Here is a 14,743-nt window from a genome sequence, read left to right on the forward strand (position 1 = left end):
CATCTGCTCATAATCCCCTTTATTCAGTTTCAATCTACGTACATTTATGGGATTGTTTTCCAATGCACAAACTGAGCTCCACTCGAATGCAGCAATGGTTGCAACTTCCAAGTGGCCCGAAGTATTCTATCGATTTCATCATCTCATTCACATTAGTTATCACCAGATCCAAAATGCTACACTTCTGCCCTTGGCGGTGTCGCCTGGTTCCGGTAATATGCTGTTGATAAATAATTGCCTGCAGTGTCTCGATAAATCGATGTGCTGGGTGCTGTGGCATGGCACATATGTGCCATGATTCCCAGTCAATACCCGGAAAATTAAAATCTCCAACTATTACTATATGAGACTCATGTCTCCTACCCCGGTACCGGTGTGTACCCCGGTTTAGAATAGGTACAACGTATCCCTGTGTGTCGTAAGAGGCGACTAAAAGAGTTGGCGTCAGGAAGGGCATCCGGCCAGAAAAACATTGCCTCAAAAAAGAGAACCATGACAATTACAACTACATATGGGCAGGGTACAGCCAGAAGTACCCCGTGGGGGACCCAACTCCCTCTCGTCAGAACTCAAGGTGGGGAACCCGATCGAAGCAAGGGTGGAAATCACTCCATTTATGATGACGAAACGTCTGATGCCCGACGTGGAGATCGGTTTCTGAGGTTTGGCACATGGAATGTAGGGACAATGACAGGGAGATCAGGAGAAGTGGTGGAAGTATTGGTCAGAAGAAGAGTGGACATATGTTGTGTGCAAGAGACGAGATTTAAGGGAAGTGGTGTGAGAATGGTGAAGGGTAGGCAGGGACAGAAATACAAGTTTGTGTGGCAAGGGTGCCCGGAGGGCGTGCATGGCGTTGGTGTCCTGTTTTCTGAGGAGTTTGTAGACAGTGTGGTGAGTGTGACTAGAGTGAGTGATAGGTTGATGATGGTGAAAATGATGATTGGAAAGCTCTTGGTGAACGTCATCTCGGGATATGCTCCGCAGGTTGGTCGGAGCGATGAAGAGAAGGACAAGTTCTGGTGTGCAATAGAGAAGCTGATGGAAAACGTGAAAGACGAGGAAGTTGTTGTGGTAGGAGGAGACCTAAATGGACATGTGGGAAGGAGTATGGACGGTTTTGAGGGAGTTCATGGGGATTACGGAAATGGTGTGAGAAATGGAGAAGGTGAAAGGATTTTGGAGTTTGCTGATGGAGCTGATTTGTTGATTTGTAATACTCAGTTGCAGAAAGAGGATAATAAGCTTGTTACATACACGTCAGGTGGGTCGACGACAACCGTTGACTACCTGCTGGTGCGTAGGCGAGATAGGGGGAAAGGTGATCCCGGGGGAGGAGGCCGTTTCCCAGCACCACTTGGTTGTCTGCGAAAGGTGCGAGGAGAGCTCGGCGGGTGAAGTACCAACCGAGAATGAAGGTGTGGAGGTTGAAATAGGTGACAGTAAGGGAGGCATTAAAAGAGAGACCGAGTAGGGTAGAGGATGATGTGGTTGAGCTTGAAAGTGGTTGGATGTCAATTAAAGATAGTCTGTTGGGAGCCGTTGGTGAGGTATGTGGATGGACAAAAGGACCACCGAGGCACTCGGAAACATGGTGATGGGATGATGAAGTTGGAAAGAGGATTGACGAGAAGAGGAAGAAGTTCAAGGAGTGGCAGAAGGCGAAGGGTACGGGGGCAGAAACAGCAGAGCATGAAAGTTAGAAGGCAGCCAAGAAGGCTGCAAAGAAAGAGGTAGCAAAGGCGCAGGAGGCATGTAGGAAAATGTTCGGAGAACGCTTGGATTCGGAGGAGGGTCAGAGAGCGGTATTCAGGATTGCAAAGCAGATCGCGAAAGAGAGGTGTGATGTGATGGGGGTGAGTTGCTTGAAGGATGAAGTGGGACAAATCGTTGTGGACCCAGATGGAATTAAAGGAAGATGGAAGAGATATATGGAAATGCTGTTCAATGCAGAGAATGAATGGGATGGCAACATAGAGAGTAACCCAGTTTTAGGACCGGCAGAGAAGATAACCGAGAAGGAAGTTGAGGAAGCGATAAAAGCAATGAAGAGTAGAAAAGCGGGAGGGCCGACGGGAGTTGTGGGAGATATGTTGAAGGCAGCAGGAAGTTGGGGTGTGAAGAGAATGACAGAGATCTGGAATCTGATGGTGAAAGAAGGCCGCATTCCAGTGGATTGGGAACCGAGTACCCTCGTCCCTCTATACAAGGGGAAAGGTGACCCTCTGGACTGTGGCTCGTATCGAGCGATAAAGTTATTAGAGCATGGAATGAAGGTATTGTAAAGGGTGTTGGAGAGGAGGATAAGGAAGAAAGTGAAGATCTATGAAATGCAGTTTGGATTTATGCCAGGAAGAGGAACGATAGATGCGCTTTTTATTGTAAGGCAGTTGCAGGAGAAGTACATGGAGAAGAGGAAGAGGTTGTTTCTTGGGTTTGTTGATCTGGAGAAAGCATTTGATAGGGTTCCACGTGAAGTAGTGATATGGGCATTGAGGAAGTTAGGAGTGGAGGAATGGTTGATCAGAGTAGTGATGGCAATGTACAAAAGAGTGCGCACAGCTGTAAGGACGAAGGACAGGAACAGTGGTGAGTTTGAGGTGAAGGTGGGAGTGCATCAGGGGTTGGTACTAAGTCCACTACTATTTGTAGCTGTGATGGAGGTGCTGGCTCAGAACGTAAAGGAGGGTTTACTGTGGGAGTTGTTGTATGCAGATGATCTGGTGTTGATTGCGGAATAGTATGGATGGACTGAAGGAAAAGATGAACAAGTGGAAGGAATGTATGGAGACAAAATGTCTGAAGGTGAATATCAGAAAGACGAAGGTGATGGCAAGTGGTAAAGCATGTGGTGAGGTGGAAAGAACTGGGAAGTGGCCGTGTGCTGTGTGTGCAGGAAGGGTGTCGGAGTGAACTCCATTCAATGTACAATGTGCGCTGAGTGGGTTCATCAAAAATGTAATGGTCTGAGAGGGGCATTAACCAGTGTGGCAGCTACATTCAAATGTAAGGTGTGCAGAGGGAGCTGCAGATGGAGGAAATGTTGAGTTGGATCTTGGAGACGGCGTGAAGCTGGAAGGTGTGAAAACATTTTGTTACCTTGGAGACATGCTGAATGGAGAAGGTGGATCAGACTCGGCAATGGTTGCTCGAGTGAGATGTGCATGGAAGAAGTTTTGGGAACTGAGTGGCATGCTGACCAGGAGGGGAGTGTCGTTGAAGCTGAAGGGAAAGGTGTATGCTGCATGTGTGCGAAGTGTTATGATTTATGGGAGCGAGACATGGGTAATGAACGTAGAGCAGCAACGAAGGCTGGAAAGGGTGGAAATGCGAATGGTTCGGTGGATGTGTGGAGTATCGTTGAGAGAGAGGAAGACAAATGATGAATTGCGAAAGATGATGGAAATAGAGCCTGTGATTGAGCCTGTGATTGATGCTGTGAAGAGGAACAGGTTGAGATGGTTTGGTCATGTGTTGAGGAAGGATGAAAGTGACTGGTTGAGAAGAGTGATGGAAATGAATGTAGAAGGAAGTAGAGGATGGGGAAGACTGAGAAAGACTTGGCTAAAGATGGTCAAAGAAGAAATGCGGGCAAGGGGGTTAACAAGGGGAGATGCAGAAAATAGGGCAAAATGGAGAACATTGTCATGGGGACCGCAAGGCTAACCCCCGCTCTTGCAGGGAAAATGGACTTAAAATGCCTGTTGTTGTTGTTGTTGTTGTTGTCACTGGCATCAGCCATACCAGGTACTCCAGCATGTTTTCTTGTGCATGATCTGCATGTTTTGTATTTTCTTTTCTACAGTTTCCACCATGCTTTTCTTTTTATTTGCACATTTTCCAACATGTGACCGATCTTGTATGTCTGTTCCTTTTCCATTTGTCTCGCTCTCTTCACTGTCATTACTGCCAATTCTGTACCCCCTTTTCCAATTTGATGCCAATTTTGCACTCATTCACAAACATATCATATGCTTCAATCAGTATATTCTGACGGTTTAAAGAAGCCTGCCTCTCACATTATGATACACATTATCCATCTCCGCACTCTTCCTTATCCTCCTGTCCAGAATCCTCTTCAGTACCATCGTGATGTGACTTCGGAGCGTAATGCCTCTGCACATCAGCCTTCCCCTTCCATTTTGGCACAATTAACCCTGTCCTCTACTCTTGCAAAATCGAACCCTCTCTCACACATACATTCAACAGCCTCTTCGTCCAACTTCTCCCATTGCAATTAGCATCTCCGTACATGTCTCATCAATGACGGGCGGTATTGGTAAAACATCAAAAACCTTCAGACAAATGTTTCTCTAATTTTACAAAAAGTAATGCAATTTCACAAAAACTGAGAACTGGGCACAATTTCATGAAGATTGATCACTGTTTAATAAATAAGCCTAGGGGAAAAAAATATTTCCCCGCAAGTTCGATAATCTTCTTCTCCTCTGTTATGGCTACAATTATTCCTGTTCTTGAGTGGGGAGGGGGGAGAGGGGTTGGCCAGGGGAAGCTTGGCCCAAGTCTTTCATGAATCGGCTAGCCAAGCCTGTCGTTTGAATAGGGTTGTGGCAGGAATTTGTCCAGGGTTTTTTGGGGGTAATTTTGTATACAAGATCGAGGCTCGTTTAAGAGCTAGAATGCCTCTGCACAACTGCACAAGGTGATGGCGATAGCTCACCTACTCTTTGCGAAGGACACCATGGGATATTTAACATAGACCAACTAATGCCTGTAGATGGGATGCCCATTTAACGTCCATCCAGGGGACGGCACACACATTGATGAATCACCGTGACTGGGAAACACCAATGTGACAGTTTATAGCTGGGCCAGGATTCAAACCCAGGGAGATTGGGCAGGTTAGAGGAGATTGTGCCTACCTCTAGGCCATCCTGCCCACCCCACAAATTACATAATCATAAGGCAAAAATTTTGATTTTTTTCAAAACACCTTTAAAAAAACGATTCTTTTAAATGTTAACTCGTCGTATAACCAAATCAAATGGATTTTAAAAAAACATCCTCATACATTCCTATTTCGATTAGTACAATCAGAATTGAAATTGGCCGAACAATAACAAAGATATTCATGTTTGAATTGACAAGAAATATTATGAATTATATTTCTTTGTACAGCACCACTTCCTGGTAAGAAGTGGAGATTGGTGCAAAGTGCATCAATTAACACATTAACTAACAGATTTTGTGCATCGAAAAGAAATTCACGACACAGAAGGGTCAACATGTAGAATGAAAGTCGACGAGCCAGCTGGATTGCTACAGTTAGTCACAGTCACAACTTCAGTCACAAGATACATCAAAATCCGTTTCATGCATGCCAATTGTTTACTATAACTGCCCGAGTGCTGACCTTTGACAAATAGTCTGATGAAAAAAAAAAAATCCATCAGTTCCCATTCTAATTCTGCACAACAGGGTCAGTAATATGTTAACATCAGAAACCTACTGTGTTAATTATTCCCAGTTCACCAAGTCATTTTACAAATGCAAGTACAAAACTTTAAAGAAAAGAAAAACAGACTCTTGCTGCAAACAGCTCACTTGCAGTTGGGTCATCTAACCACAAAGTTTTGCTCTTTAATATGCAATTTACATTTACAATCAAAACCTGAATATACCGTATGTACTTGGTGATAGTAATAAATGTTGTGGCAAAACAGTGCAATTCAGAAGTAACAGAAGTTTTACCCTTTTCTGGTGGATATGGAAGTTTGCCCGCATGTAGTGCAAGCTCCAAGGCAGCATCCTCTTCAGTTACAAAAGGCTCCAGATGCAGAGGCAAGGACATGATGTACTGGCCAATCTGAGATAACAGTACACATCAACAAACCAAATGCATTACTGTAATGACAGCAGGGAAAGGATGTGGGTTTTAAAATGAAATTAAACAATTAAAGAAGGCAGTATGACATAGGAAAGGAAGCCAAATAACTAGACTCGGTGGCATAATTGTTAGAGCGTGCGGTCTGAGTCTGGGAGGTCGGCAGTATGTTTCCGACAATAGCAGTCATGCCAAATACTTTACAAATGGTATGTGCTGCTTTTGTGGTTGATGGTCAGCATTTAAAATGATCAAGCACAGAAAGACCCGGGAATGGGTTGGCATTGATGAAGAGGAGGAAATATATCCTCCAATGCCTCGCTGAGTGCAGAGAAAAGCGACGTCATAAAGATAGTGTCGTCATCGGTACACAGAGTGCTCAGGGAAATTACTTCACTTCCCCCCTAGCCCCTACTCTGGCCATGTTTGTCTGAAGTTGAGACTGGAGACGTTTTGTGTGTGCATGTGTTTCAGCTCCTGCACAAAGCCTTAAGTGCAAGACTACTGCACCAACGATTTTGAGGAAATATCAATATTAAGTGACGAGAATGAATGTATTTGGTATTTTGTAAAATTAACAAAGTGCCAGCAACTTTTAACTGTCCTGCTGTGCCAAACGAATGTCCAATCAAAAATGTAATGCACATAGAACATTCCATTTCAGGATGAGTAGGTGTGCAGAATTTCATTCTGTGATGCATTTCAAAATAATTTGGGCATCTGAGGGCTGAAAGTGAGCATGCAGCGGTGCTACTTGACCTCTTTACACCAACAATCATGAATAATGAAATCAAGGCAGTCTTGTAAAACAACGACAAGAAACCTCCAGCATTCTTTTCTTTTGTATGCAGCACTAGGTTGCTGGGTAGCACAATTGGATGGGGACATGGCTGCGCCGCTAATGCAGCGCCCACTGCTGGTTAGGGCAGGAACTTGTAATTTGTTCATGGTGCCAGCAATGGGACATACCGGTCATCCGAAGCATCGTCTTGCATGCGGAGCACCAGGGTGGTGGGTTATCGCTGGGCTGAGATTCAAAGCCAGGGTAGACAGCTCAATGGCAAGTGCACAAATTAAGTCTAGGCCAGGGGTCGCAACTCAATTAGCAAGAAGAGCCATTTTTTTCAAATTTGGTCAAAAATGCAACATCTTAACAGCCGCAATGCATGTAACCCCTATTTCACAAATCACTCTTCACAACCTCCCAACCTCCCCCCCCCACACAAAGCCCACCTCCTTCCAAATTTCCAGTCTTTTCTGAGAGTTTGCTTATGTATCCATCTTGTCCACCCCATATGCATTCTTCCCCACCCCTCATTCCTCCCCACATCCATCATTTGTCCAAGACTCCCTCTATTTTGTCCTTCAACCCTTCTGTTGGTGTTTCCTCCTTTGTTCTGCAGTTCTGTTGCATCCTGATCCATTCAGTGTTCGAGCTCTTCCACGAGCCTTGACTTTTTGTACAAAAATAATTTTTAAAGGGCAAAGTGTCTGCCTTTAATTCAAAAAAAGAAAAACTTCAAAAGCTTTGGGTCCACAACCCATCCATGCACCCCTCCCCCATCCCACTCTCAACAAAATTCTGTGACCTTTATATTTGAGCAAGTCATAAAATTGTTTAGCCTCAACCTCTCTTCTGCTCTGGTTCTGGACGGCATTTGTGCCACAGATCTCAAATCTTGTTCCGACGTGCGGACTTCTCCTCTGTCTGCCCTCTTAAACAGGTTCTTCACAACGACCTTTTTTTCTCTTACCGTAGGCAGGTCAATAGACTCTTCGTTTTGTATAAACACCTTGTCTATTCTTATATCCCTTACCAATTCAACCCTACACCAGCTCCAAGCTCTTCCAGGTCAACACATTCTTCCAACACAACCACTCTTTTTTCATTGATCTGAAGCTTGTACATAAATCACTTGCTGGACCAAGACCTTAGTAGAAATCTGTCCTTTTAGGTGAATTACAAGAACATTTATGTGAGGGCATTTTGAAAAGTAATACCTCCTATTGTTTTTCTCCAAAACATGTAAATATATTTGAATGAAACAAAGACCAGAACCTACATCAACCTTTATTCCACCGTGGTGCATTTCAATTTCTCAACATAATCACCACTGCTGCCCATACTTTTCTGCCAACGTTCAAGTCGTTTTGTGATGCTGTCATGCTGACCGAACCAGCACTTCACAGCGGCCTTGACATCATCTTCGGAAGAAAACCGTTCTCTAAAAATGTGTTCCATAAGTTTTGGAAGAGAAGAAAATCTGACCGAGCCAAGTCGGGGGTGGTGATCCTTTGTGGTGGTACCTCATTGACCGTGAGGATCATAATAGTGCACCAGACTCATTTCCAATCGCTCATCCCAACTTTCATCTCCAGTTAGTCACCCCCACTCTCATCTCTGACGCTTCACTCTTCACAGTACTGACAATGTTGTGCAACGCTATCGAGTTATCGCGGTAACAAAAACCTATCACGGGCGGACGGACGGACAGATGGACAGCCGGACGGACAACCTGAAAACGGACTTCGTCGGCGGAGGCATAAAAATAAATAAAATAACACCTTGGTCCAATTTGAGCTGGGATATAAATGTGTGAACATTAAAAACTTAGAAATAGTCATTTTACTTACATTGGTGACATATTCCAAAGGGGAAAGCCCAAAGTTTGGGAGCTCATCTGTCAGCATCTCTGAACCTCCAGCCTCCCTCCATACCTGTGTAAGAAAAGAAAAAAAAAGAATCAGACTTCATAATGTAGTTGTTAAATGAAATAAAAAATATAGGTCTTGGAAATACCAGTAATAAAGGGGAAGAGTACTTAATGAGTAGAAATAAACAAGAACTAGAGAATTCATAGAACACCTCACCATATGTTGTCTTAAAAAACAACGACATAGGCATGTGGGGTCTGTGAGTGGCAAATTTGATTGGTCGTAATGACGTAAATGCCATAATATTTTGTCCAAGTACTGCTAAATGAAATTGTTTTCAGAGAGCCAAAAGGTGCTTTGTGTTCTACAGTGTTCAAAAAATAATTCAATTGAAATAAAATAATGATTTTGAAGGTCGTATAATTTTTTCCCGCAAGTTTACTGTCGTTGATGCGGCGTCTTTTACACCACCTCATCTAACCAAGTTTCATTCGTTGTTCATGCCTGTTGTTTGTGTCCTTTATGACATCCTCAAACAGTAAGTTTCCTGTTTGAAATTATTTTCAATTTTGTTTGACTTTCAGAGATACAGGTAGAGTAAAAAAATTATCTCACTCTTCTCTGTGCCTGTGTGATCGGGACAAATTTAGAGCCAAAGTGCTGCAAAACTACAGGTTTGTTTTCCAATTCATGTTGAAACTAGAAAGAGCAATCGGAGATTGCAGACCCTCGCCAGGACGCGTTTATGTCATGTATTTTGTATGGCGTTTATTAGCTGCTGTGTTTGTGTGCTTTATTGACGGCGTAGATTTATGTCAATCCAATATGGCTGCCAAAGCAAGTGACCGATGACATCATCAATTTAATTCTCCCATACAATTTGTGTGAATTACGGTCAAGAAATTTAAAACTGATCGGATCAAGCGTTCTACTTGTTCAGTTATGATGTCATAATGAAGGCACTGATGACCTTGTCATGAATATATGTTGTTCCCCATGGGGAGTACTTAACGACAGGAGCGGTTTCGGAGATGTAGAGGTGCAAAGTCTTTCAGTTTCTCCAAGATGGCGCCAATGTGAGCTATGATGTCATAATTAACATTAAAACATTTTTACAGGACGAGGCGCTGCTATGGTGAAAATTGTGTTGATCGGTCCAACGGTTACAGAGAAAAGCACTCATTCTGTGCGGACAAACAAACAGACAGACAAACGCAATACCCTCTCCTCTCGTGAGGGTAAATATAACATTCAATTGAAATGAAGTTGTTCCTCATTATAAACTGACGTTTGTAGACAGACAGACAGACAGACAATTGCTTTACCTCGACTTTATGCTTCCTGCACAAGGGATAAAAATAAAAAAGAAAAAATATATAAATAAACTTGCTTTGTGCAACTAGCCTGTGATAGAAAGTGAAAATTATTGCAACAAACATTATTGCTGCGATTATGGATGTAAAACCAAAAAAAAAAAAAAAAAAATCAAAAACATTTCCAGCATAAACATTCAAAGATGAAGACAACTCTCAGTATAAAAAAAAAAAAGCATACGTAGAAATATAAAATAAATGCATTATTATTATTTATTATTAGAATATTTCATCAAATAACATTATTGTTCATGGTAAAACCAAAACGAATAATTGTCCAAAGCATTAACGAAAGAAACATTGCAGCCAAACATTTTAACAATGATCGACTCACCTCCATGTGTGGCACAAGTTTGAGTTGCTGCTGAATCCACAAGAAAACTACGTCAAAAGCCAGCTGGTGAGACTGCTGATTTAAACGAGAAAGGGCTGTCCGGCTTTCCGCCAAAATGTTGCTGCTGCCTGTGCCTTTCTCCTAATGGGCACATCAATGTTACAAGTTCACAAGCCACAGGAAAAATTGTCAAATATGATGATATCTAAGATGAGAATGTCCCGATTGGGAATATGAAACGATGATCTTGTGCTCATAACAATTAAGCTAAAGATATAATATCCTAACGTGGTGCCAAATCTTATTAAAATGGAACAAACGTATATGGTTATGTATGTATATATGTGTATGTGTATGTGTATGTGTATGTGACCAAAACGTCTTCTTCAAATATATATAAAACTGAAAAATACAGTCCGTGAAGCCGTGATGTGGTTAGAGGTGAGAGGTGAGGCGGTGAAGCCATGTGACTACATATCTATTAATTAAGTACTTTTTGAACGTCGGTTGCAACCTGACATTACGCACATTGCAACCTGAAAATTACGTACGTCAATTAATTACATACTGTTGGAATGTACCTTTCAACCCTTTAGACTGCTGAGACCCCATGATACCTTTGACGACCCTTTTAGTCCCCCAAAACACTTAAAACCACCAAGACCCCTAAATATCCAGAAGACCCTTAAAGACCGAAGAGACCCAGAGGATACCAAAATAACCCGAATACCCAAAAGACCCAAAATACTCCAAAGTCCCCAAATACCCTTAAATATCCCAAAGACCCAAAACACCCTGACAATCTCAAAGACCCTAAAGACCCAAAAGACCATGAAGACCCAAAAGACCCTGAAGACCCAAAATATGCTAAAGACCCAAAGGACTCAAAAGACTATAAAGCCTCCTGAGATCATTAAGGACCACAAAGACCTTTAAGACTCCAAAGACCTATAATACACGTTAGACCCATTAGACCACTTGGACCTTTTTTTGATTACAAATAAATTACAAATAAATAATATCATCAATATTACAAATAAATTTGCACAAAAGAAATGTTTGTATTATGATTGATGGAAATCATGACAACACAGAAACTCAAATTCAGTGAGGTCATCATCCTCTGTTTAAACAAGCCCGTGCCTCTGTAGCGATGTGTGGTGAGGCGAGCGTAGCAAGCTGATCCACGCTAGTAAATATTATGACAAATCTCCACAATATGAAAAATGCTCTTCCTTGAAATACCAAGAAAGCCAAGCGGTGGAGAGGTAATACTGGCACAGATCATCTGGTCCAAGCAGAAAATATATTTGGGAATACGATTTGGTTATGGCATGTTGTGGGATAGCCCCAAGCTAAAAGGTGGTTATGGCATGTTGTGGGATGGTCGGGCCCAAAAATATTTGGAAAGATAAACATAAACATCATTTGATTTATTCCCTTCCCCTCCCTCCTCTGGTAATAATGATGTTATTTGGATCTTAATTCTTACGAGGACTGAACAACCAATTAGTTTGGTGTCTGAGACGATTTCAGATTCCGTCTTGTGGCTTGCTCTTTCAAGGCCTACCAGGCATGAAAGAACAGCCTACCTTGCAAATTATGGTCCAAGAAAATGCATAATTATGCAAGTGAAATGTGTATAGATTAAAAACAGAATTTATTATATGCATAATAAATATGTATATACAGACTTGGTATTTAATATGGAATATTTTTTTTTTCTTGACTTGGGTTTAATTTCTCAACTCGGTATATCAATCTGGTGAGTTTCTTTTACGCTTCGGTGATTTCTTTGTTAAAAGAACCATGTCACTGATTGACTGTCGCAGCAAGAAGTCAATAACAGGATTATATCATAGGTGGCGTGACAAAATGTACGGACAGGTACATTTGACGATTGGCTTCACAATCGGGTATATAAGGGTTGTTGCGTTCTGTATTTGTGGAAAACAACTGCTGCACATCTACAAAAGTTATTGCCGCTTCCCCTGGAGATGGTCCGTCAACTCGACAATGCTGTTTGTCATTTAGTGGTGGCTTTACGAAATTCCGGCATGAAACAGCGTGCTATTGCTTGGCAGTATGGCATCACTCAAGGTCAGGTGTCAAAGATCCTGAAACGAAATGCTCAGAGGGGTGTCCCTACTCCAATACCGAGGCCAGGACGTCCCCGCAGAACCACAAGGAGGGATGATCGCCAGCTGCACCGGTTAGTCCGCAATGGCCGTACCAAGTCAGCTAATCGGCTTAGGGCTGAGTGGCAGCAACTGACAAATGTGCCTGCATCCAGAAGGCTAGTCGACCAACGACTGGTTCAAGCAGGCTATCGTGCCAGGCGTCCCCTGAGAAAGCCACGTCTGACCAGACAACACCGCCAGCGCCGATTGCAGTGGGCCAGAGAGCACCGTCAATGGCAGCCAGGACACGGGAATCACGTGATCTTCAGTGACGAGTCTAGATTTCTGGTCTATCGTCAAGATGGCCGCGTCCGAGTGCGCAGACAAGTGCATGAAGCCTACAACGAAGATTGTATAGTGCCAAGAGTTCAAACTGGAGGTGGTGGGGTGACCGTTTGGGCTGCTTTTCATGCAGGGGGCAAAACTGACCTGGTTGTTCTGAATGGAAACCTGAACCAGTTCAAGCACAGGGCCATTCTGGAAGAAACATTGCTTCCATTTGTTCGTGCAGCCTTTCGAGGAAACTTTGTCTTCCAAGATGACAATGCACGGCCTCATCATGCTCGCGTGATCCAACACTTTCTTGCTGACCGTGGTGTAGAGCATATGGAGTGGCCTGCCATGTCCCCGGATATGAATCCGATAGAGAACCTGTGGGCAGAATTAACGCGTCAAATCGACAACTTGGACCAGCAGCCTGCCTCTGTGCGTGAATTGCAGCAGGGTATTGTAGCTGCATGGCAAGCGATTCCTGTCCAAACCTTGGCAAATCTCGTGAACAGCATGCCTCAATGTGTACGTGCTCTCCTGAATGCTCGTGGGGGTTACACGAAGTACTGAACTGTAATTTTACTGTCCGTAATCCCAGTCGTAATTTAACTTTTGTTTTTGTTAAAAAAATTTTTGGCTAATGTGCAAAATAAAGAGATACTTCTGGAAAACGCACAGAAGTTTAACAGTACTGTCCGTGAATTGAGTTCGATATCAGTTTACATCACTTTCAAGGATCAATTTATTTGCTTCGAAATGTCAAATGTGGTTTTTGTTCCTTTTAAAGGTCACATTAACAAAATCTAGAATAATTTCAACATAATTCCAATGAACTTTTGGTTCTAAGTCATCTTGAAAAGTAAGTTCACCCCCACAAAAAAATATTCCATATTAAATGCCAAGTCTGTAGTATAAGCATAATTCCTGTTTTTGGAATTGGCTTCCTAAAACTTTAATCCCACTCGGATTCACTCATTCTTCAAGACTAAAGGTTCAAGCAAGGGGTGCACTCCCATTTTGTGTCATCCTCCAGTGCTACCCACAATATTTTCTACCCCCAGGTTACTGTGTTTTCTCTCCTCTTCCCTGTTTGTTCCTTAACCTTGCTTATTGTGTAAAACAGTGGGCCCACTGTCAGTAAATACCCCACCTCCATGACACTCCTCATGGAGCCCCCGTTATGTCTGCCAAGTTTTGGTGGCCCTACAATGTTACGTTCTCAAGACATACAAAATATAAGGGAATTGACAGACAGACAAATACAAACATAGAATATGACAATAAGGGCAGCTTTGTGTTTGTGTCAGCTATTCCTGGTGTGAGACTGGTTAGCAAACATTGTCCACTTGGACCAAAGAATAAAACAAGTGCAGATACATTCAAAGTACACCACCCCCATGCCAAATAAATAAATATCCTCCAGCACGGCATTGCCGGGGCACCTTCGGCGCCTGGCGATACCGCCATGCAGCTTATAGAGACTGCATTGGAGGGAGAGGTGTACAATAATTGATTGATTAATTGCATAATTAAAATCAGTATATAATGTTCATAAAATATTTTCTTAATCAAATGGCTAATAGCATACGTAAACCACCAGTGCTTCATCCGCTGTAACTTTTTGAAAATTAATTGGTCATTAATCAAAAAAATTAAATAATTAATTGATTAATCAATAAATAATTAATCGATTAATTGATTAATCAATAAATCAAAAATATCCTTTAAGGGGGCATTATACCATTCATTGAAGGCAAAAAAAAAACATTTTTTTACAAATATACAAATGCATCAATTAAAATGTTTGTTTCCTAGTATTGTATATATGTACCAAGTTTGAACGTAAATGGACTTGTCATAGAGAAGATATAAGCTGTAAAGTGGTAATTCATCATTTGTATGCATCTGGTTACCATGGTAACCATGCATAATATAATGCTATGTAATGTATACCAATGTAATGTTCATATATCAAGCAACATGTACATATATAGTTTTGCATATTTTCAATCAAGACATTTTATCAAAAAGTGCATTACTGTGATTCAGTGTTGTTTTTACTGTGTTCAGTGTAATGGGGAGCTTA

At 42.2% G+C, this 14,743-nt stretch overlaps 1 protein-coding gene across 1 annotated transcript in view; it reads right to left on the reverse strand.

Moving 5' to 3' along the window:
• COG7 (component of oligomeric golgi complex 7) overlaps nucleotides 1–14,743 on the reverse strand; it is a 92,477-nt gene that overhangs the window by 33,834 nt on the left and 43,900 nt on the right. The window contains exons 14-16 of the mRNA XM_068109726.2: nucleotides 10,208–10,348; nucleotides 8,480–8,563; nucleotides 5,713–5,827 (exon numbers count right to left, since the gene is read on the reverse strand). Of these exons, the coding sequence (XP_067965827.2) occupies nucleotides 5,713–5,827; nucleotides 8,480–8,563; nucleotides 10,208–10,348 (340 nt within the window). The remainder of the gene's footprint in view (nucleotides 1–5,712; nucleotides 5,828–8,479; nucleotides 8,564–10,207; nucleotides 10,349–14,743) is intronic.

The sequence above is a fragment of the Myxine glutinosa genome, chromosome 3, assembly GCF_964187855.1.
Source record: "Myxine glutinosa chromosome 3, kmMyxGlut1.1, whole genome shotgun sequence".
Classification (NCBI taxonomy): Eukaryota; Metazoa; Chordata; class Myxini; order Myxiniformes; family Myxinidae; genus Myxine; species Myxine glutinosa.